Source organism: Rhinolophus ferrumequinum, chromosome 17 (assembly GCF_004115265.2).
Source record: "Rhinolophus ferrumequinum isolate MPI-CBG mRhiFer1 chromosome 17, mRhiFer1_v1.p, whole genome shotgun sequence".
Classification (NCBI taxonomy): Eukaryota; Metazoa; Chordata; class Mammalia; order Chiroptera; family Rhinolophidae; genus Rhinolophus; species Rhinolophus ferrumequinum.
Window position 1 is genome coordinate 61110326 of NC_046300.1, and position 24609 is coordinate 61134934.

Sequence of the window (24609 nt, forward strand, 5' to 3'; positions counted from 1 at the left end):
GGGGAAGGCAGTAAATTAACAAGAAGGCATTTGGGATTAAGTCCCTAGGAAAAAGCCCCTGCGAGTCCAGGAAGGTGCTATTCCCATTGTAGTCCTACAATTTGTCCAATTGCATAGGGTGATCTTTCAGCTTTTAAAGTTTGCTCTCCAAGGTGTGGGGTACACTATAGAGGCAATACAGTCAAGAACCAAGTTTTCTAAATGGGTTTGTCTCTAACATTCTTTCAAATTATCCATGACCATAAGCAGCACAATTATATTGAATTTGGGTCTTTACAGCTTTAACACAAAGAGCAGTGGCTTTGGACACAGAAGATCAAAGTCTGAAGACTGATCATCCAAATACAGGTTTGTGTTCTTGGTCAGGTTCTTAGGTTCCCTGACATACAATGTTCTCATCTTACAACAGGGATGATAGATTCACAGAGCTGCTGGGAGGATTAGTTAAGGCAGCAGAGGTCACATTCCTGGCACACAGTAAGTTCTGAATCGATGTGGCTCCCATGAAGTGAGAGTAATACATCCTAATGCCCATTAGATTTAGACCACAGAGCTGCGCTGGCCAATATGGCAGCTAGCAGCAATGTGTGGCCATTTATTAATCGAAATAGACTAAACTTCTGTTCTCAGTACTCAATAGTCACATGTAGCTAGTGGCCACATATTGGGCAGTGCCAACATTTATCATTGCTGTTATCACAGAAAGTTTTACTGGGCACTTGCGGAGTAGCACACACATTTTATCTGAACTGCTTTGCATGCAGGATTTTAACAGACTTGCATTTCTACCATGTCAGTCTCCTAAAACAAGCATCAGATTTAGAAGCTATTAAATCCTAACCCTCCCACTTATCAACATTCACTTATTAGAGTTGATTAACCTATTGTGTTTATCCAGACTCCTGTAGTGACAAAAACCCAACTCAAGCTTAAGGGGAAAAAAAAAAGGGGGCGGGGGAGGGATTATGTGGCTCTTGTGGTTATAAAAGACAGAGGTTTCTGGTTATAGTTAAGGCTGAATCCAGAGACTGAAAACTGTCGGGACCTGGACACTGCATCTCAGACCAGCTTGTCTCTGTGATGGTTTCGTTCTCAAGGCAGGCCATTTACGCAAGGTGCCAAAATCGCTGCTGGCCCTCTATTCTCAAGTTCAGCATCCCAGAAAGGAAAGGAGAGGGGGATGAGGAATGAAATACAGAAGGAAAGGGAACAAAAGAAAGAATGAGAGTGGGAGGAAGAAAAATAGAAAGGAAGGAAGTTTCTCTCTCGTGGTAATTCCAAGAAACATCCTAGAATTGAGAAGACAGAAGTGATGGAATTACGCAGGAATCAGAAGTTCAGAAGCCAAACTTGACCACTATCTAACTGTAGCAGAGCAACTTTATCTCACCTGTTATTATTTCCTCAGTCGTAAAATGGAACAGTGCCTTTGCAGCATGTTGGGGGCATCAGGTGCGCTTAAATCACTTTTCCCCTTGTTTTCTTATCTTCCCAGAACCCCAAGATTAAATTATGTACGACAGAGTCTCTAGCAAAAACCACATAGAAGATAACTTGAGAGGTACAGTTCTTGGGGAGTTCAGTATACGGAGCCATGATTTTATAGTATGCCAACACACCTGTAAGTAGTTAAGAAGAGCATATGTTCTAAAGCACACCAAACTATCTGCAGGAAATTCCTGTGATGATGGAGACACAAATCAACATAACTGAATAGGTTGTCATTAGCAAATGGCCTTTTGTAGACTACTAAATTCTTACAAAGTTTAAAATGGGAAGATCAATGATCATATTTCCTACTTATTCATTTGTTTCATTTTAATGACTAAATCTGCTTTTTGCAGGTTTGGAAACAATAATTTGTTGCTGTGATTTGGGGAGCAATATTTTATTTTTTAGATTTATCTAAGGAAGGGTTTGGCAAACCTTTTCTATAAAGGGCCAAATAGTTTATTTTAGGGCCATAGATCTCTATCACAACTATTTAACTGCTTTTGTAGAGTGAAACTGAAAGCAGCCTTAGACAATATGTAAACAAACAGGTGTGATTATGCACCAATAAACAATTTACTAAAAAAGTCCCCTTAGTTTGCCAACTCCAGATCTAGGAGGATACGTAAGAACATATCCTACCCGGACAATTAAGTTTGCGAACTCATCCTAGAAAAAGTGCTACATACCTACCTCATTGCTGAGTATCACTTCAGTTACTTTCAAAGTACTCTCCTTGGGAAGCTATGTACTGACACTATCCCCTAGTCCACCCTTGAAAGCAATTTTGGAACTCTTTCTCTGGAATGGCCATCAGATCTGTCGTCATATAACACTTGATGTCCTGAATGTCATCAAAATGTCTTTCTTTCAATATTTCCTTTATCTTTTGGTAAAGAAAGAAGTAATTTGGGGCCAGACCAGGTGAGTTATTTGTTTACTGTTACTTGTTTACTGGCTAAAAACTCCCTCACAGACAGTGCCGTGTGAGCTGGTGCATTGTCGTGATGCAAGAGCCATGAATTGTTGGCGAAAAGTTCAGGTTGTCTCATTCTTTCACACAGCCTTTTCAGCACTTCCAAATAGTAAAGTTGGTTAACTGTGTGTCCAGTTGGTACAAATTCATAATGAATAATCCCTCTGATATCAACAAAGTTAACAATATCATTGCAACAAGTTCGCAAACTTAATTGCCGGACCTCATACCTCTAAGTGTGTTTCAAGATTTTTCAGGGGTTACTAAGGGGTTACTATATCTCTGTTCCATACTCTCAGGTTTGAAATGCACTTTTCCTAAGTTTGATCTTCCTGGGAATGAGCCTGTAGCTGCTACTTCTCTTTTTCCAACCTCTTTACCTCTGCTACCCTTTCCTTATTTTACAAAAGTAATGGGTAACTGTCAAAACAAACAAACAAACAAACAAACAAACAAACAAAAAACATATCCTTCCCCACATTGTTTTTCACCACTATTGTTTTTTATTTATTTATTTAAAAATTTTGAACATATATTGCACTCTGCAAATGACCACTGACTTTTAAATGTTTAATTTAGAAATGTCAAATTATAATTTCTCTCCTCATTTTTATAAAGGCCTTGAATAAAAACCAATGTAATTCTTCAGGATAACTTTTTCCCCCAGACAGAAAATTGAGAGGAATGGACATAGCATATAAATTGTAGAAGAACTAGTTAAACGATTCACAGATCTACTCGTCATTTCAAGTTTCTTGGCTATTTTACTACTTCATTGATTGAATTGCAACTTAAATAGAAATGCAAAATTGAGGTAAGTGCTTCGATGCCATTATTTCTTATGTAGACATTACTGTTCAAGACAAATAAATGAAAGTCAAGTATTTAGATTACTCAAACAGCATCTACACAAAAAATGTGGTAACTTGTGCATGAGTAAAAATGGACTCCAAAGAGCTGGTGAGAAAATAATAGAACAGAATGCAGAAATTTTGGAATTGGAAATGTCCTTATGGAATAATTTGCTCAACTTCACTGAGTTATGGTTGATGAGTGTGGATGCCATGTTTTATTTTTTTTTTTCTTCCCAGAATACATTGTTTCTTCTTATCAGATCTATTTTCCTAATGGAACTACTCCCTCCCTCCCTCTCAGCTTTGATAGTTTGGATGAAGCTGGTTTTGTCATCAGGTGAACCAGTGGGTATTTCACCCAGACAGGACTCGTCAGAGGCCCAGAAGGACTGCTTCAGAGATAGTTTCCTGACCCAAAATTGGTCATCTCAATTCTGGGATGTTTCTTAGAATTACCACGAGAGAGAAGTTTCCTTCCTTCCTATTTTCCTTCCTCCCACTCTCACTCTTTCTTTTGTTCCCTTTCCTCTGTCTTTCACTCCTCATCCCCCTCTCCTTTCCTTTCTGGGGACGCTAAACTTGAGAATAGAGGGCGAGCAGCGATTTTGCCACCTTGCGGAAATGGCCTGCCTTGGGAACGAAACCATTACAGAGACAAGCTGGTCTGAGATGCAGTGTCCAAGTTCTGATGGTTTTCAGTCTCTGGATTCAACCTTAACTATAACCAGAAACTTTTGTCTTTTATAACCACAAGAGCCAAATAGTCCCCACCCCCCCTTTTTTTTCCCCCTTAAACTTGAGTTGGGTTTTTGTCACTACAGGAGTCTGGATAAACATAATAGGTTAATCAACTCTAATAAGTGAACATGAATAAGTGGGAGGGTTAAGATTTAATAGCTTCTAAATCTGATGCTTGTTTTAGGAGACTGACATGGTAAAAGAGCACGTCCATTAAAATCCTGCATGCAAAGCAGTTCAGATAAAATGTGTGTGCTACTCTGCAAGTTTCTTGGACACTGAGTACCATGTTTAGATAGTCACCTCATTTCATGGCTGTTCTTGCTTAGAATAGAACCAAGTTTTAAAAAATATTGATCAGGTTTAAAGGAAAGTATTTTTCATATTTACATATAGAACAGATGAGACAAAGGCCTAAAGAGGATGCTGGAAGATCAGAAATATAGTGTACGCTGGAGTAGGTAATATATGGAGGCTTCAGATCCACTGCCAACACTGACTGCCCCTGCTTCTGCTCTGCCCTCAGTCAGCACAGCTGGGTACACACACACACACACACACACACACACACACAGGCACGCACCAGCAATTCATTCTACAAACATTTATGGACTCTATACTTATGCCCAGCACCAGGGACAGAGTTTGAGCAATATACACTCAGGCACTTAGAGCTTCCAAGAATAAAAAAAAACCTTAATCCTTACAACCACTTACTTGAAAATATGAAATGGGGGTTGGCTATTTGCTTGTTATTAACCCTTTTACAAAATGACCCCATGAATAATTTAGTTCCTTTATTCCCCCTCCAAACTGGATTGATTAGAAGCATATATATATATATATATATATATATAAAGTGATGTGAACACAGGCCTTTCCAAAGAGCAAAACATTCAAATATGCTGATTTTTGTCTAACTGACAAAATATGTATTTCTTTTAGCATACTAATTATTAAACTATCAAAAATCAAAACACTGAAAAAGACATTGCTGATATTTTCCATTCATTGCGTAACAATTAAAAAGGGCAGCAGATGATCTATTGAATGGTTTCTTTCTCCATGGTAAACATGGATCTATAAAATGACTTTTGAACTTTTGCCCATATGTGAAATTTATGATAATAATATTAACAGGTTAAAAAAACAAACAAAAAAGTTGGGTCTGCTACACACTTGTACATTGAGAGGAAAGTTATTAACACTGGCAACTGAACCTCATTAAAAGGGAGTTTATGTCTGTAGATTTCTTTTAGCATTATGCAGACTGAAGTCACATTTTAACCTGTTAGACAATCCATAACCCAAATTTTCTAATTTTGGAGATATGCCTAAGACACTAAGGGTTAGTGTCTTAGCAAAAGAAAAATCGTTTAAGGAATAAAATTGATTAAAATGAGAGATACACAGATCTTAGAGCTTACAAAACATAGGATTTTATTTAAATTTGTGTACAAATAAAAATTTACCAAAATATCAACATAAACATAATTCAAATCCTTCACCCCAATTGACATTATGGAAAAAAGCCACATTCTCTTAATTACATTTTTCCAGCTGGTAGATTCTGGGGGGATAAAGGAGGAAAGAAAAGATACTGACACTTAAAACATAATTTAATATTCAGTCACGTTTCTTCTTGGAATGTCTTAAGTAGAGAGATTTCAGTAAGAATCACCTTTCTGCAGTTTTCCCATTAAAATGAAATCTACTCAAAAATCACAAATAAGGCTTCTGGATTTATTTTTCCTGTGAGGTAAACAGTATATTCAGTATTAAGGCAAATATAGAATACATGTACAGGATACTAATGTGGACCTTCCAATGTAAAATATATTTTGGAATATTCATGGATTTTCCAAACATGTGCTAGAATCAGAAACTTGTAAAAACTATTGCAGTGTGTAACAACTATTTTTTTCAATGTCTTAGCTGCACCTTTTTGATAGTTCATCTGTTAAATGCAGTCTTGTCTGAGTTTTTTATGGCCTGTGATTTTTTTTTTTAATTATACAGGATTTTATTATACAGGTTTACACCAAAATTGCTGTAAACGAATAAGTGCCGGGTCTCAAATTCTATATATTTGCACACTGTTTGGCCACATAGACTGTTCTCCAAAATCACAATATCTACTGAGCAGGCTCACCATGACAGAGAAGTATGAGAACAGGGGGCAGTGATTTAGTAAAGACAATAAGTGAAATCAGATTATTTAGGCTATCTAGATATCTTATTCAACAAGCTTCAGATTCAAGATTTTTCATACAATGGTTGTTGCTCATCTCCTCCCCATGTTTTCCCAATGAGATAACCATTTCTTTCACAGTGAAGAGAGAACCATCCCTGTTTATGGTGAAGTGGACTTCTTCCTCCAAGGGACGAGGACCAAAGCCGTCACTTCTTGGCCACACTCGCCACAGCCTTCTTGGCTGCGTCCTCCAGGTCGACGGCGGAAGTAATTGGGAGCCCGCTGTTACTGAGTATGTTCTTGGCTTCGTGGACATTGGTTCCTAGAAGAGGCAGATGAGGGACAGTTACTAAAACGAAACTGGAGGTGGTGCCCTAAGAAGTTTTGTAAAACCTAAAACCATAGGACGCCCGGTCTCTCTAACACAATTACTCAGTTTCAGCTTTTTATGATATAGATCTGGCTATTTAGATGAATCCAGATGACAAATTAATTTTTTTCCTCTTTTCACCTGAAATGTCTGGTATTATAAAGATACTGCCTATATTTTACTCTGGCATTTAAAAAAGTGGAAATAATTAGGTTCTCAGATGATTGTGAACAAAGAATGATTAACACCCACTTGTTCAACAAGTTTGAAAAAGGAAAATCTTCTGAAATGGATTTATCCCTTGATTGAAGAGTCTGAACATGGAATCTAAAGAAAAAGCTTTGTGTAAAAATGGGAGCAAGAGAATGGTAAATTGGGATATTGGGATGGCATGAGACACTGGGAGTAACACATGAGGAGGCATGTGTACCTTTTCACCAGGAAATGAAATATAGGTGCTAATCAATGTCATTGACAGGAGAGATTATGTGACAAGATCTATATCAAGTAGTCCAACTAGAAAAGATGAAAGATAGGACTTCTGAGAGACTAATGGACAATTTTTACTGATAAAGCTGACATTTCCACTGATAATCCACAGTCAAGTAGATTTAATGTGGTTTTGGCCCATACCAGAGTCATTTGTCTTAAAAGGAAGGGTTCGAAGCATAGCCTAATCTGAGATCTAAAGTTTAGACAATGTGCCCACCGATGGCCATGGAGACAATGACAGTGTTCAACACGTCCATTTCTGCTTCCTCCTCATTCTATACAACAAAAAGGGCAGAGGCCTTACAAATGCACACTGCAGCCTCCAATGACATTCCCGGTGTATCTGAGTCATCTGCTGGCCAAACTACCCCACCCACAGGTTTGCGTCTGGGACTGTTTAACCCATGAACTACTTTTCTGTTCTTTCAGAGTGAACAAGGCCTTAGGAGAAATGTGATAAAATGTAAAGGTCTAATGAAATATCTCATCTTACATCATTTCCTGTGTTTTTAATCTAGTTAGCAAGACAGAGCCTATTTATAAAGAAAGACCTTGAAGTATAGGCCTTGGGGGACCTAAGAGCAAATAAAAAGGAGGTGTAAGGTGAGCATGTTTCATACAAAAAGGCAAAGGAGGAGTTAAAGAGAACAGCTGGAATGGAACTGTGATGCAGTGTTGCTTCTCAGGGGCCCTGGGTCCACCAGGCAGTGGTGCAGGGGACACGTGGCACTATGTCTCGGGCTCAGGGCTTACTCGCTGCTGCTTGGCACAGGAATCTGAGGAATGGCTCCCTGACAAGCGACAAATCAAAAGGTAAGAACACTGTTAGCGGAAGTCCCCAGCCTCTTATCCTGGCTCCGCTGTGGATGAGTTGTGTAGTGTTGAGTAAATCATTTAACTGCTTTGAGGCTCAACTTCTTTATGTCCAGACATAACATTATGATCATCTTCCTTATAATTAATATTCATTAAGCAATTTCATATGCCAGACACAATGCTAAGTGACTTATACACAGCATATGAAATCTTTGCAATGACTGAATAATAGGTCCTATTGTCGCATTACACAGATGAGATAACTGAGGCACAAAGAGGTTAAATAACTTTCCCATACTCATACAGGCTATAAGCGGCAGAGAGGGGACTTGAACCCTATTCTGTCTAATTACCTAGTCCTAAATGTTCTAAAGCTAAGCTGCTCTGTTTCCTTGTCTATAAAATGAGCAAAATAATGCTGATAACACAGGTTGTGATGAGAAGCAAATGAAATAATAAATGTGAAAGATTTTGTAAATGGCAAAGTCTGTGGCAGACCAGGCTGGCTGCCCACCAAAGACCCACGTTCCTCTTCTACAGGGGAGAGTGGAGGCAGCTGACACTCCCCCCCCCCCCCCAGTCTGCCTGTCCCAGGCCCCCTTGCGTCTAGGTGCGCTCATGTGACTGATTTTTGGCCATTGGAATGCAAAGGGATATAAAGCAAACACCCATAAATTCTCCAGTGTGACTGACACTCCGTACTCTCTGTTCTCCCTGTCTGCCTTCTGGAATGATGTGAGCCAGGAAAACCCTGGAAGACACATTTTAGAAGATGGCAATGACTCCTGCAGCATGGACACTTGACTAACTCCGTAGAACAGAGTACCTCACTCACTCCCTCACTCACCCTCCTAGACTTTATATGAATGAGAAAAAAGCTTCTATTACGTCTCTCATATGTCATCATGTCTCTCTTGTTACAGAATTACCTTAATAATATAGTACTTTGAAAATGTGGTAGGCAGCTTCTAAAACAGCCAATCCTCATCTCCTGGTGTTCATGACCCAGTGTAATCCTCTCCCCTAGAGGGTGGGCTGGGTCCAGCTACTCATGAATAAGAATGTAGCAAGAGTGATGGAATGTCACTGTGCGACTAAGTTACAAAAGCCCATGGCTTCGGTCTCGCTCCCTCTGACTCCTCGTTTGTTGGCTCTGATGAGGCACACTGCCATGCTGCGGGCTGCCCGGTGGGAAGTCGAGGGCGGAAAGAACTGAGGGCAGTCTTCAGCCAACAGCCAATGAGGAACTGTGGCCTCTGGTCCCACACCCCGGAGGAAACTGCATCTTTCCAACAGCCACGTGAGTGCACTTGGAAGCGACCGTACCCCAGTCAAGCCTTGACATGACCTTAGCCCAGGCCAACACCTTGACTGCAGCCTATGAGAGACCCTGGGCCAGGGGACCCAGCCAAGCCACACCTGGTTTCCCCACCACAAAAACTGAGACAATCAATGTTCCTTGTGTTAAGCCCCTAGTTTTGGGGCAATTTGTTATACATTGGTACTTAACTAATGCAGATATAAAGATTTATTATTTCAGTAATACAACCTCAAGTGAAGTCTGATTTATTTGGTAAAGTTTCAGCCAAGGTTCCAGAGGTTAAAAAGCAGGACAGAGGATCAGACTGTGGCAGGTGTTAGATATCATGTTTAGGGATTCCCAAATTAATCTGTAGGCAGGTCTTTCCTGGAGCAGCAGCACAGTGTAAAGCAAAAGCACTGCCTGACACAGAAGCAAACCAGTCTTTGGACCAGAAGGTGATTAAAAAGTTAATATGTAAATTTTTATCTCCTTTAACACAGACGTAGACTAGAATTTTCTCTCCAACTGTCCCCCAATCTGCCAGGGAAGAAATCTAAGTTAAGATACAAAAGCTCTTCTCCCTCTCCCATTTTTCCTCAGAGCACCCTCTAATCTCAACACCCAAGACCTCCATGATCACCTCCCCGACATTCCCCGTCTCCTGCCTCTGCCTTTCCCTCGTGTGAGTCCTGCTCTGGGCACGGATCTTCCCCGGGCCTGTCAAGCTCTCTGTGTAACTGGACTGATACAGGAATTAGCAGGGCTACTTGTAGTGATAATAATAGTAAAAGCAATAACAGCAGCTATCCTTTCGCACGAGTCACAGATTGTTCAGCGTTCTAAATATATTAGCTCATTTGTTCCTCAGTTGTAACCAGTGATAGCTACTATTATTATTGTTCCTTTTGCAAATGAGCAGAGTGAGGCACGATTAAGTTAAAAGCTGAAGTCTAGGGAACATGGCTAGTCATAGTTACGAAGCAGTCAAGAGCATTCAATGTGCTCTCTCACTGGTTTGAACAATGTCTGCAACTAATGTTTGAAATATCCATCTGAACCTTAAATAACTCCTTCTTATGATTTTGTAAATATATGTCATAATGATAATGTTGACAATAAAAAATCTCTACGATTTTGTGGTTTATAAACTCTTCCCACATTACTGTATTTGACCCGCAAAATAACCTTGCGAATTTGGTGTCTATAAATCAGCTCTTCTTCTTTTTTTTTTAGCCAGAAGCACTGAGGCTTAGTGATTGGCAGAAGTCAGTATCAAAATCCTTTGCCCTTCTCTCTATTTTGATTTCTAGTGACTCTTGTTTGGCATTTAAACGCTGCATTGCCATGCATGAGATCACGTGACTCTCAAAGATACTATAAATTACTTAACGGCAAGGATCAGGTACAATTAGGATTCTGCTTTTCCAAACTGTCCTGTGACTAAACCTACCCTACCCACTGTCCCTGCTCGAAGAGGACCACCTGGTGTTCTGTGCCCTGAGGGAGACATCGATTGTTCCCAAAACAATGACTGCATCTGATCCAAGGGCAGCCCAACTACAGATGATGGTCTGGCTTGCCCAAGTAGATTCACTCTCTTGAGGATCTGAATGGTTGTACCTGTGACACAGACAGTAGCAGCAGGAAAGGCCTCGGCAGTCCCAGGTCCGAGGAAGGCCGTGCACATGCGCAGAGCAGTCAGTGCCGCACAGACGCCCTAGGGGCACCCGGCTCAGATCCTTCTCCTGCCTGAGGCCAGCTTTACCGTGGCTCTGCCCATTCTGAGAACTGTTTATTCAGTTTCACCTGTTTCCCTCTAAGTGTATCGATGAAATAAGCTCTTGACTTTTTTTATTTTATTTTTTTTTGAGATAAATGGGTGTCTCTTCCTTGCAACCAATTAGCCTAACTAACTCAATTCCTTAGTGAATACCCTCTTCAGCACCCTACATGGCACCTGGTATTTCCAAAGGGGAAAAATTACTGATTTAGAAATCTGTGAACCTGCAGCCAGCCTGGGCCTTTGGCCTTGCTGTGTCCTCCTCCTGGAGCTGTGGCCCTCTCTCCACCTGGTGGACATGCACCCTTCACGAGCTATCTCTTTAAATGGCCTTTATCGGGGAAGCCTTCTCTTCTCCACCTGCCAATCCTGGAAGCAGAGCCAGGGATTGTAAAATGAGCTTCCAGAGTACCTTGACCCTCCGGAGTCGTGGTCCTGTTGGGGTTGCTTACTGATGTCCCTCTCATTCCCACATCACAGAAGCCCACTACAAGGGGGCTGCTTTTGTCAGGGCTGCTAAGCAGGGTACGTCCGGGCTTAGCACAGGACCCTTCACAAAGGACGTCCATGTTGGACTGAAGAACCCTGGATGGCTTTATACACACGCTTAGGGAGGTGAGGTGTGGGTGGGTACTTTTCTGATCGCCCCCCTTTTTGTTAGGTTTGAAATAGAAACTCCAAACGGCCTGAGGAAAAATAAGGAAGGATTGTTTCTGAGCTTTCTTGGTTCTCCAGGGGCTTTTGCAGGGGACTCTTTCTCTGGACAGAGCTGTGTCCAGAAGCTGACTGTGCTCAGTGCCCTGAGTGAGGACTCAAGCTGCTGCTGGTCTCTCTGTCCAGCAGCTCCTCATGCCCCAGGCAACTGAGGCCGAGCTCAAGGTCAACAAACAGTGGGAAGAGCCAGGATCCAGAGGATCCTGGAGAGCAGCTCTCCAGCAAAACAGTACCCTTCTCTCCTTCCAGCTGCTTCTGCAGGGCAATATCAAAATGCCTAATTGCTTCTTAATTTCAGGATCCACTAAAGTGAATTTTAATTATACTTGCAGTTACACTTTAATTATAGCCTTAATTATTAGGCATGTACTAAGCATACTCTGAACCAAGCAGTTATGGAAAGAATCTTCATGTTGAAATATAAAGCTCAGGCATAGGGTGATGAGGAGAAATTGAGAATCTACAGACGGACCTTGATCAGCTGCAAATCTGTTACACAAGGGGGGGAGGGTGGCGGCATTCAGAAACAGGTGAGGGACAGAGACACAGACACAGAGAGAGAGCAAGAAAGAAATGGAGGCAGAGGGCAAGACGGTAGAATTGAAAAGAGATAGACACACACACACACACACACACACACACACACACACGAGATACAGAGGTATAAGGGGAAAGAGACAGAAAAGAGAAACAAATACTATGTTTCCCCGAAAATAAGACCGGGTCTTATATTCATTTTTGCTCCAAAAGATGCATTAGGGCTTATGTTCAGGGGATGTCCTCCTGAAAAATCATGCTAGGGCTTATTTTCCGGTCAGGTCTTATTTTCGGGGAAACACGGTAAGAGGCAGAAGGATGAAAGGGGTAGAATAGAGATTTTGACAGACAAGAGAATACGAGGGGGAGAGGTAGAGGAAGGGGTAGAAGAAGAGGAGAGGAGGAAGAGAGAGAGATAGTGCCAGAGACACATGAAAAGGAGAGACATGAGGAATAACCCAGAGAGGGACAGACACATGAAAAGACAGAGACAGAGACAGACAAAAAGTCAAATAGAGATGCGGAAAAACGTGAGCCTGCTAAGTTCCGTCTGCACTAGCCCTGACCGTGACCCTGTCACATCTCCTCCGAGCACCCTCCCTGGCTTCTCCCTGGACGGCATGGTTAAGGACAGGCCAGAGAGAAGCAACGAAGGGCAGGCCCTGCTGCCCACTGGCCCTGCTTCCAAGTTCCGGTTGAGTGAGCAGCTGGAAGGGCAAGTGGGAACATACAGAGAAGAGGGTTAAAAAGAAAAACAGCATCCACTGAAACAAGGTCACTGGAAAAGAAAGGGGGAACAGAGGAACCCTTGGGCGAATGCTGGCTAGTTTGTGATTCCTTTCATTAAGGATACTCTTCGAGTATTTGAGGTTAGCATCTTTTTGACTCATCAAGTATCTGAGTCTGCTCCCCAGCCCCTTCCCTGCTTTTATGTCTAAATAGAAACCATCACAGTTGCTTTAAACTCTAACACAAAATTAAGAGTTCCAAAGCGTTTATGCCTGATACCCAATTACAAAGGAAATTGATCTCTTCCCTACATTTAAATAGTGCTGCTGCCATGTTCCAATACTTATGAAATGCGGCGTTGCTTTTCAATGAGGCTGTAGGACACCACTTTTAATAACCACCTGTACAGGTAACTGATCAACTCAGGCTGGTCGAACTTCAGGCGCTCCTTAGTATCTGCTTGTCGAAAGCCACTCAGCTAAATGGTATCTACCCACCGCGTGCCTTAAAATGGCAACACAGAGAGAATCAAGGGGTACGATTTTTAAATGAAATCTTGCTTTACTGGTAGGTAGCATTATAGAAAAGGAGAATTATTACAATTTTTTAAATTCTCCATTTCTGCCTGTTTTACCACTGACTTCCTGCCACTGGGTGGAGTGAGAGAGCTATAAGCAGAGATGCAAGGTTAATTTATCAACTTTGGTCTTTGCTTTCATTACAAGGGAGAGAAGATAAGGGTAGTGGACACAAATTACAGGGTTTGGTTCAAAAGGTTTAGTCCCACTCACCCAACCATGACAGCTTTTTATCACAGGACTGTGAAGAAAACCACTCTGGAAGTGTGTAGAAGCTGTCTTTTAAAAATTACTTTAATAGGAACTCATTTTTTTTTTTAAAGAATACAATAGGTAGCACTTATTGAATACATACTAGATGCAATGAACTTTTGTTGGATACATGAGTGAAGGGGCTCACAAATATTATATCACTTTAATCTTTCTAGCAACATTTAAAAGTTGATATCATTTTTATCCCCATTTTACAGATGAAGCAACCGAGGCACTGGGAGGCTTAGGAACTTGCCCAATGTCCCTCAGCAAGTCAGAGGCTGAGCCAGTACTGGACCCCAGGTTTGTCTGACTGCAAAGCCATATGACAACCATGCAGCCTGGATTTTAGTACTGGAGAAAATCCTAGGGAGTCTTTAAGATAAGTCTGTTGTTTTTATTAGAGGAAACTGAGGCCCAGATGACAGATGATTTGCTGAGGCCAAACAACCAGTTAACCATGACAGGCCTGCCTCTCAGTCTGGTGGTGTAAGTCAGGGCTGGCAAACCACAACCAGCAGGCCAGATGAAGCCCGTGGCCTCTTTTTGTACCACCTATGAGCTAAGAATAGTTTTTACATTTTTAAATAGTTGGAAAAAAATCAGAAGAATAATATTTTGTGATACATAAAAATTACATGAAATTCAAATTTCAGTGTCCATAAATAAAGTTTCGGTGGAATACAGCCAAAGTGATTTTTTTACAGTATCCATGGCTGCTTTTGTGCTATAATGGCAGAGCTGAGTAGGTGTGACAGAGATGGCATGGCCCATAAATCCTAAAATATTTCCACCTCTGCTCTAAGTAATCAAGTGTTTTGTTTATTTGTTTGTTTTTCCCGAGGCAGGGGTGGCCAGTGCAAGCAAACCAAATTCTATAAAGCAGCAGATTCCTGCTAAAATGTCCACTGTCACTGTGCCCTCCCTCCTCCTTTGCATTCTCCTTTCAAGTGACAATCTGACAGAGGGGGTCCATTTTCTGGTGACACGTAAATTTAGACAACTGATCACATCTCCTTTGTCTTGTTATTGTACTGTCAGAAGTAGAGTAATTCATTGAGGATCAGAGGTAAAACTCCTGGGGTGTCAGCAGCCCACGTTGTTCCAGACCATGTGTGTCTTGTACCTGACACCTTACCTGGCTCACTGCAGCGGCCCACAGCGTCCGCGTTCACTCAGTTACGGACAAAAGCTCAGATAATAATGACGGCTAGCAGGTATTAAGCTCGGGATTGTTCTAGCTGATTTTAAACCTCACGTGCTCCTTACAACAACCCTCTGAGGCGCTGATATTTGTATTCGCATTTCACAGATGAGGAAGCTGAGATTTTAAACCTGGCTGTGACTGACCAGGTAAGTGATCTAGACAAGGTACTGCAGTTGGATGAGTACCGTATCAAAATTCTGGGCATCCTCACATTTTATAAAAATTAGAGATGATACAAGATGCCTGTGGAGCTCTCTCCTATGCACACCTTTTCCTGGATGATTTCTTCTCCCCAGGTAAAAAGAAACTGCTGCCCAGGGTGTAAGCGTGATAGTTATTCCTATGGTGACAGCAGAAGTCACGAGCTTCAGCGGCAGGAAGCCGATGACCAGGTACTTCTTGGCGGCGTTTAGAGGATGGTGTGCCAGTGCTTCTGCTCTCACCGCGGAGGCTCAGGGCCGGGCCTCACATGGATTCAGTGAGGGCTTATGGCAGGTGCCACCTCTCAATAAAGCAACATGTAGATTAAGGTAAACCAAAGGCACGGAGCCCTAATGTTAAATCACAATGGAACGACCCCTCTGGCAAACAAGGACACTGCACAATTCTGTAGCTGCTAAGGGACAGGAAGGATCTTTTCGAGAAGGAACAGTTCTATATGCCACAACATCTCATGTGTACTTTGCCTTCCCTGAGTCCACCTCGTGGCTTTCAGTCCATGCAGACTGTAATTTATGAGCGATTTCAGTTCTCATTTGTCTGGAATGCTGGCTTCGGAACCCCATCGCTGCCTAAGAAGTGACATCACTGCATCACTGAGCATGCTTCTGTACTTATGTGGGGGAAATGACTGAACGGACTTCACTGCTAAAAGTTTGTGAGAAGAAGGTAGATTCTGAGAGGTTAGTATGGCCTGCCAAAATCTTCCTTTACTCTTATGAAATATTTCAGAGCTGAGGATAGGGAGTTTCCAGAAGTCTCGCTACTTGCCTCTTTTCTACATCAAGGTGCAAATTATGTCCTACTGTCTGGGAAAAAAAAAGAGTTACTGTGGCACAGCTACGCCCACTCCTTTGTGTACTGTCTACGCAGCTTCTGCACTACAATGGCAGAACTGAGTTATTCCAGCAGAAAACATGGCCTACAAAGCTTAAAATCTAGCCCTGTAGAGAAAACGTCTGCAGACCTCTGCTTTACACAATCCAAAGCTTTCACCCCGTGACTGCAGGATAAGAAGCCAGCTTTATTTAGTCCTTCCCCAGCTTGCAGCCCCCACTTCCTACTTCTGATACAGTGGGCGACTGCACTTCTAGGGGAGAAAATTCCCCTAAGCTCTCTTTAAATCAACAGTGGCCACTCCGTGGCTCAGGAGCCCCACTCTCCTTTCCCACATCCGTGGCAGACGATCATGAACACAGAACTCTTTTCCGCAGAGCTTGGAGACAGCCTCAGAATCTTTCTCGGCAGCCAAGGTCAATAGATGAAGGTGGTGTGAGATGAAAGCTATTTGTCCTCCCTGTTCTAGAACACTCTCATGGAGTCTTTCTGCTTCCATAGCTCTGCCTCTGGACAGCCTCAAGGTAGCCTCTTTGGGAGAGTCATCTTAACAGGAAGGACACACCTGTCACCTATAAAACAGCCCAGAAGGAACCAACCTGTGCGTCAATTCACTGAGAGTAATGCGCTCTCTCTCAATGTGGCTGATCAGATATGACTTTCAAGTAGTACATAAGGAAAGCGAGGCGTGAAGAAATGAACTGACTGATCACCCTGGAAACACCCAGGGAGCAGACGTTGGTGTTGTGATGTTATAAGCGGGACTCGGGATATGCCAGTCCCCATACCTGCCGTGCTCTAAACTCCTCCTCATGAAAGTGCTCCATGCAGAGCTTCTGCTCAGGGAAACACTTCAGGCTCTTGGTTTGTAAAGGATGACCACTGCCTAGACTGGGGTGGGCACCTGACCCACAGGCAGCCCCCTCCTAGGGCAGACGAACGACCCGCGATGTGCATTTGGGGGTGTTTCCTTCCATGCAGAGGGGCTCATAGCACAGCCCTCCTCGCCTCTTCTTTGACCAGCTGACGAGCACTGGCTCCCGGTGCTGGTAGAGACCTACCTGGCTGAAGTGTTTGAAAGGAGAAACTGGCAGGTGCAGCTCAGCCGCTCCCTCTGCCCTTCCTGTTGCGGATGTGGCTCTAAGTGAGCCCAGGTCACCCTTTATCCCTCAGCTGTCTGCCCTGGCGCTGGGAAGCTGCCCAGGTCCTGTAGCACCAGTGACCTGGTGTGCAAAGCTACCTAATCCTGGTGTCCCCAGTAAGGAAACCAGCTGTCGTGTCGATTCACAATAAGGTATATCCTTCAACTTGTTCTGTACCAGTAATGAAAGTGATATTTCAGTCTCCTTCGTCCTTTATCTTATTTCTCAGCAGGATCAAAACCCAGATGGGGAAGAAGCTGTTGGGTCCCCGCAAGCCCCCAGAGGCACGGCCTGGCTGGAAGCTCTGTAGACAATAGGAGTGACGGTTATTAGTCATTAGTTAAGCTTAATAGATTGACAACCTGTGGGGTCTGGACTTCTAGGGAACACAGAAAGATCAGGCTGGTCTTAATGAGTGGCCAAGGAGGTAGAGGCACTGAGAAAGAAACAGATGGAATGAGTAAGAGGAGGGGGCTTTCCAGGTGCAAGTCCATTAAAGCCCTACAATAAACAACCTTTTTATGAAGGTGGTAGGAGAATCTGAAGTCTCTGAAGTCATTACACACACACACACACACACACACACACACACAAAGAAAGAAAAGAAAAGAAAACTGCATAACGCTGAGGCCATCTTTCTTTCTTCTTCCTTAAAGGAGCCCTAATCCTGTCATTACAATGGCAACTTTCCTAGGTACGTTAGAAGGCTTTACTTTGTGTAAGGCAGCAGATGTCCAACATGGTATAAATTTCAGTTACTCACATATCTAGGGGTAAAATGAAAACTCAAAGTGCCAAATGTAATAGATAATTTGTCTGGAAACTTAAATATTAGACTTAAAAAACCTTTAACTAATTTAACTAATACTTTAGGTTAGGCCCTATGAGACCTGGTCTGATTTTTAAGTACAGCAAAGTTTAAGCACTCAGGAGTGTTTATGGATGTAGACAATGAGAGGATTTAAGGCCTGATGACAGAACAGGATTGGCTCCAGTGTCTCATTTGGTTTAATCTGGTGATGATGAGCTAAACACTAGGGGGATACACAGGGAGAAGATGTCAGTGATGAAAGGGAGGGGAGGTGACAGATGTTGGCTTGAAGTGAAATCCAGTGAGCTTCCTTACTCCGAATGCCAATAAGGATGCATCCACCGGGGACAGCGAAAGAGGGAGGAGATGAAGAGAGGTATGTGGGCACTAGTGATGCAGAAAGCAAGGTGAGGGGCGGGGTGTACAGAACATGGGGACTGGGAGAATGGGAACGGAAAGAAAAATGAGAATCAAACAAGGAAAAGAGACGCGCACTGACAGAGAACATCTGACCTCTCCTCTTGGAGCCATGTTTCCAATGACAGCAGCAACAGGGCTGGAGAGAAGGGAAAGATGGGCTCAGAGAGGCTGGGGGTGGAGGTGGGGAACAGGTCCATTTCACCTTGAAAGGGAGCAGAGACTGAGAAAGGAAGAGAAGATGAAAAGTCAGAACAGACTATAAGCTGGGAAATGTGCAAAGAGGCCAGGGGACATGAACAGACAGAGAGCCAGACGCCTGGCTGCGGGGCATCTGCACTCACCCTTCCCAGGAGCCTGCCACTGCTAAGCCAGGGTCCCTTATTTTCTGTTCACTTTGGGTATAAGCAGCGCACCTAGGGCTCCAACACTCTGAAGGAAAACTTTTTCAAGCTAGTCAGCTAGAGCTATCTCCCAAGGTTTTGATGGAACAATGACTACTTCTCCTGGTCTCACACCCTAGCATAACTGAATGGATGGCAGCCACATTTATGGACACGGCTAAGAGCTGTCGCTGTGTCTTAACACTTTCATACTTGAGATTTCTTTTCCCCTTTTGCAGACCAAAGTATCACGTATCAATTTTACTGTGTCCATGTTAACAAGGACACTTGATATGCATTCCTCTGGTTGTGGCTCTAATTTGTCAGTATTTCAGAGGGCAAAGATGAGGAAGTGTCCACAGAGAAGAGGTGCTGGTCCCTTGGTCAAGAAAGCACAGAAACAGAATACAAGTTTGTGACTTAGAGACGTTTGCACTGTCGACAACTTTAGAGAGAGTTTAGGGAACATTAGAGAGATCGGTAAGGATAAGAAGGGGGACAAGAGGAGACTCTTGCTTCTAAAGATACTTGGTAAAAGAGAATCAAAATGTTTATGTTGCTGAAACAAACCTCCTGGTATTGGGTGGAAAAATCAAATTGAGAGGATTTGGCTAAGAGCTCCAACCTACAAATTATCTTGGCTCATTATTATTATTATTTCTTTGTGAGCTTGACTTGTCATCATGATGAGCACCTGAGAGAAAAACAAATTCCTCTTTAGGCATATCTGAGACATAGAAGATTACTGCATATTAAAATGAGACAATGACAAGGAAAAATGAATTCTAAAAAAGAAAAGTTCTCCGATCTACAGCTAGAAAACCGCCCACAAGATCCAAAGCTTTGTCTAAAACACATGCACACGTTGAACACACAAAGCTGTCAATAAATGTCTGTGCATTTCTCAATAGTATCAGGGGTTGGGGTGAATTAACCATCGAGGTAATTTTTGTATACATTTCCAAAAGAAAGAAAAAAAAAACCCAACTCATTCCAGATTATTTGTTCTTTATTCGTAACAGTAACAACTGTCTACAAAAGCTAAGCTCCCCACCAAAATGTGGTTGTTCGATTTACCCAGGAGTCTTTTAAATAAAAATAATCCTGTGTCTCAGCTGGTGAGCTCTATTCTGATAAGGCAAGTAAATACATGTAATTATAAAGTTACCATTTTCAAAGAGGAGAGTAATCCTTTCCTTATCTGCTGGTAAAACAGCCTGTAATTATTAGACAGCTGAGAACAAAGATTTGTCCACAAAATCCCACTAAATCAAGCCTGATTTGATTAAAACTTTCCTCATCAGGACATTCCTAATACACTGTTTGTGGCAACAGTCTGCCAAGTGTGGGCCACAAATTGGTGAGACTTATGGCAAGGATGCCTGGTTTTCCAAATGGCCACAAAACAATGAAGAGAGGCTACCTTCTTTATTTAAGACATAGATACTATTAGTGAAACATTATCTGATACAAAAACCTGGTAAGGATAACACACACAAAAAAGAAAATTACAGACCAATATCTCTGATGAACACAGATGCAAAAATCCTAAACAAAATTCTAGCAAATTGAATATAACAATGCATAAAAAGATTATACACCATGATCAAGTGGGGTTCACCCCAAAGGGCACAAGGATGGGTCAACATATGCAAATCGATCAATATGATACATCACATAAAATAAAGGACAAAAATCATATGATTATATCAGATGCAGAAAAAGCATTTGACAAGATACAACATCCATTTATGATTAAAACACTTAATAAAATGGGTATAGAAGGAAAATACTTTAACATAATGAAGGCCATACATGACAAACCCTCAGCTAATATGTTAATTAATGGTGAAAAACTGAGCCTTTTGCTCTACATTCAGGAACAAGACAGGGTTGCCCCCTATCACCACTGTTATTCAATATAGTATTGGAAGTCCTAGCCAGAGCAACCAGGCAAGAGAAAGAAATAAAAGGCATCCGAACTGCGAATGAAGAAGTTCAGTTGTCACTTTTTGCAGATGACATGATTCTTTATATAGAAAACCCTAAAGACTCCACCAAAAAGCTATTAGAAACAATCAACGGATACAATAAAGTTGCTGGCTACAAAATCAACGTACAAAAATCCATTGCCTTCCTATATACTCACAATGAAATTTCAGAAAAAGAAATGAAAAAAAAATTCCTTTTGCAATTGCAACAAAAAGAATAAAATACCTAGGAATAAACTTAACCAAGGATGTGAAAGACCTATACACTGAAAACTGTAAGACATTTTTTAAAAGAAATTGAAGAAGACATAAAGAAATGGAAAGACATTCCATGTTCATGGATTGGAAGAATCAACATAGTTAAAATTGCCATTTACCCAAAGCAATATACAGATTTAATGCAATTTCCATCAAAATCCCAATGGCATTTTTTAAAGAAATAGAAAAATCGTCAGATTTGTATGGAATCACAAAAGACCCCAAATAGCCCAAAGCAATCCTGAGAAAAAAGAACAAGGCTGGAGGTATCATACTCCCTGACTTTAGCTTGTATTACAGAGCAACAATAATCAAAGCAGCTTGGTATTGGCAGAAAAACAGACATACAGACCAATGGAATAGAATTGAAAACCCAGAAATAAAACTACATAAATATGGACAGATAAGAAGCCAAAAACATACAATGGAAGAAAGAAATCCTCTTCAATACATGGTCCTGGGAAACTTTAAAAAGCCACGTGCAAAAGAATGAAACTAGACTGACACCATATACCAAAATTAACTCAAAGTAGATAAAAAAAACCTAAATGGTAAGACCTGAAACAATAAACTGCATAGAAGAAAGCATAGGTATTAAACTTATGGATGTTGGGTTCAAACAGGATTTTATGAATTTGACCTCAAAGGCAAGGGAAGTAAAAGCTAAATTAAATAAATGGGACTACATCAAACTAAAAAGCTTCTGCACAGCAAAAGAAACCATTGACAAAATAAAGAGGTAACAAACCGAATGGGAGAAGATATTTGCAAACAATGCCTCCGACAAGGGGCTAATATACAAAATACATAAGGAACTCATACAACTCAACAAGAAAAAGACAAACAATCCAATTAAAAAATGGGCAGAGGACATGAACAGAAACTTCTTCCAAGAAGACATACAAACGGCCAATAGATATATGAAAAAATGCTCACTAGCTATTAGGGAAATGCAAATCAAAACGACAATGAGCTATCACTTGTTAGAATGGCTATCATTAACAAGACAAATAATAACAAGTCTGTGGAGAGGCTGTGGAGAAAAAGGAGGCCTCATATACTGTTGGTGGGAATGCAGACTGGTGTAGCTGCCATGGAAAACAGTAGGGAGGTTCCACAACAAATTAAAAAATAGAATTACCATATGACCCAGCAATCTGTTTCTTGGGTATCTACCGCCAAAATTTGAAAACATTTATCTGTACAGATATATGTACTCTGATATTCATTGCAGCATTATTTATGATGGCCAAGACATGGAAACAACCAAAGTGTTCTTCAATAGATGACTGGATAAAGAAGTTGTGGTATATACACACAATGGAATACTATTCTGCCATAAGAAAAGATGAAACAGTGCCATTTGCAACAACATGGATGGATCTTGAGATTATTATGCTAAGTGAAATAAATCATATAGAAAAAGTTGAGAACCATATGATTTCACTGATTTGTGGGATATAAAACTGAAAGCAACATAGGAACAAGACAAACAAAGAAACAAAACCTCATAGACATAGACAATAGCTTAGTGGTTACCAGAGGGTAAGAGGGGAGAGGGGTCAAATATATGGTGATGGAAGGAGAACTGACTCTGGGTGGTGAGCACACAATGTGATATATGGATGATGTATTATAGAATTGTATACTTAAAACCTATTTAATTTTACTGACCATTGTCACCCAATGAATTTAATTAAAAAACAGATTATCAGGCTTTGAAATGTCTGTTATTTTGGTCATTAAAAGTCTCACATTTGTTTAGACTATATATAGCCTAATATGGCATTTTTTAAAGAAATAGAACAAAAAATCGTCAGATTTGTATGGAATCACAAAAGACCCCAAATAGCCCAAAGCAATCCTGAGAAAAAAGAACAAGGCTGGAGGTATCACACTCCCTGACTTCAGCTTGTACTACAGGGCTACAATAATCAAAACAGCATGGTATTGGCAGAAAAACAGACATACAGACCAATGGAATAGAATTGAAAACCCAGAAATAAAACCACATAAATATGAACAGATAATTTTCAACAAAGAAGCCAAAAACATACAATGGAAGAAAGAAATCCTGTGTCAGAATATCTGAAACTTACAAAGCAGTCAACAAATGTTAGCAATACTAATTATTTATTATTGCAATTCAGACTCCAGTAAAAATTTTCTACCACACTTAGTTGTTATGTATCAGTCAGCTTGATCATAAATGTTGGGGTGATAGACACCCTTTTCTCATCTCACTTTCAATAGCTAGACAATGATGGGTATTCTGGAAATGTGAACCAATTTTAATATTAAAACGATTAAAGATCATTGAGAAATTCATCAGCTAAGACAGAAAGTATAGTGCTATATGAAGTTAATAGAAACTACCACTAGAATTGTCCAAAATGTTCCTGCCCCTTTGTCTTTCTCTGTCATCAAAGGCAATGGAGAATAGCTCTGTTTAGAAAAACAGAAGGAAGCAAATCATACTCTAAGGTTGGATAAAATATAACTGAATGCAGAGAGATTTGTGGGAGGAGCAGAATTTATGTTCCAACCCAGAGGAAAGCAAATGAAAAATTTAGATTGAGTATAAGAGAAATTCCTCAAAGGCCCCTGTAGTTAGCAACTGTTTTTCCCATTGGAAGCATTAAGAACCAGATTGTCTGTGACAGGAGATTTTTGGTTTTGGTTGGCTTCTTACTTTAACTGAGCGGTACTGCGGGCAACAATTTCCAATGCAGCAAGTCCTGAGCGTGGTTTACCGGGGGACTTCAAATTGGGGGTGACATCCACTTGTCTATCATAACTCTCCTTGGATCATCCCCTGTATTCCCAGATCTCTACCTCCACATGCATTCCATCTGATATTACAGCTTCATCTCAAACTAAGGATGACTGTACCCTAATACTCTCCCATTCTCTCTGTATAGTCCCCACTTCTGACTTTCCCACATCCATCAACTATGACATCATTCTCCTGGCCATTAGATTTAAAACCCTAGCACCCCCCTTTTCTCACAACTACTCTTTTCTGCTCTGGCTTCTACTCCACTGTTACTTCTTATACGACAGTCCTGCCCGGGGTTTAGATCTAATGTCACAGACTCTGGCTAATAACTTGAGTTTCCCACTCTGTTCTTTCAGCCACAGCGTGCTGCTGCAGCCATTGCTCTCTCCAGGACAACCTTCTGGTCTACACAGCTCCTGTGTTTGTCCATCACTGCTAGGATCCCAGTACCGACTCCAAGTTTGAAACCACATTCCCTCCTTCTTTCTTTCCATGATTCAAATCTTACTTATTTCCATTTTTAACTTAGAAATTCTCTTTTTATAATATTTCTTTGCTAACTCACATCTGTAAATGCACTATAACTAGAGTAGTCAATACTGAGTAAACTTAAAAGAGGGGGTGTGCTGATGACAGTGGGCACTACAGCAGGCGCTCAGCTTGAGGGATAAAAACTTCCTGGCAGTCCACCTTCCCTTAGCATAAAGAGCACAGGCCTGGTTTTCTTTAGTTCCCTTTGCA

General features: G+C 41.3%; 1 protein-coding gene across 2 annotated transcripts in view; it reads right to left on the reverse strand.

Moving 5' to 3' along the window:
* Positions 1-5475: 5475 nt before the first annotated feature.
* Positions 5476-24609, reverse strand: part of SUCLG2 (succinate-CoA ligase GDP-forming subunit beta) — a 261384-nt gene continuing 242250 nt past the window's right edge. Inside the window, exons 11-12 of one of the 2 annotated variants that reach the window (XM_033132931.1) lie at positions 19477-19534; positions 5476-6575 (exon numbers count right to left, since the gene is read on the reverse strand). In XM_033132931.1, the coding sequence (XP_032988822.1) occupies positions 6539-6575; positions 19477-19534 (95 nt within the window). In that variant the 3' untranslated portion in view covers positions 5476-6538. The remainder of the gene's footprint in view (positions 6576-19476; positions 19535-24609) is intronic. The other variant, XM_033132929.1, reaches the window with a different exon arrangement.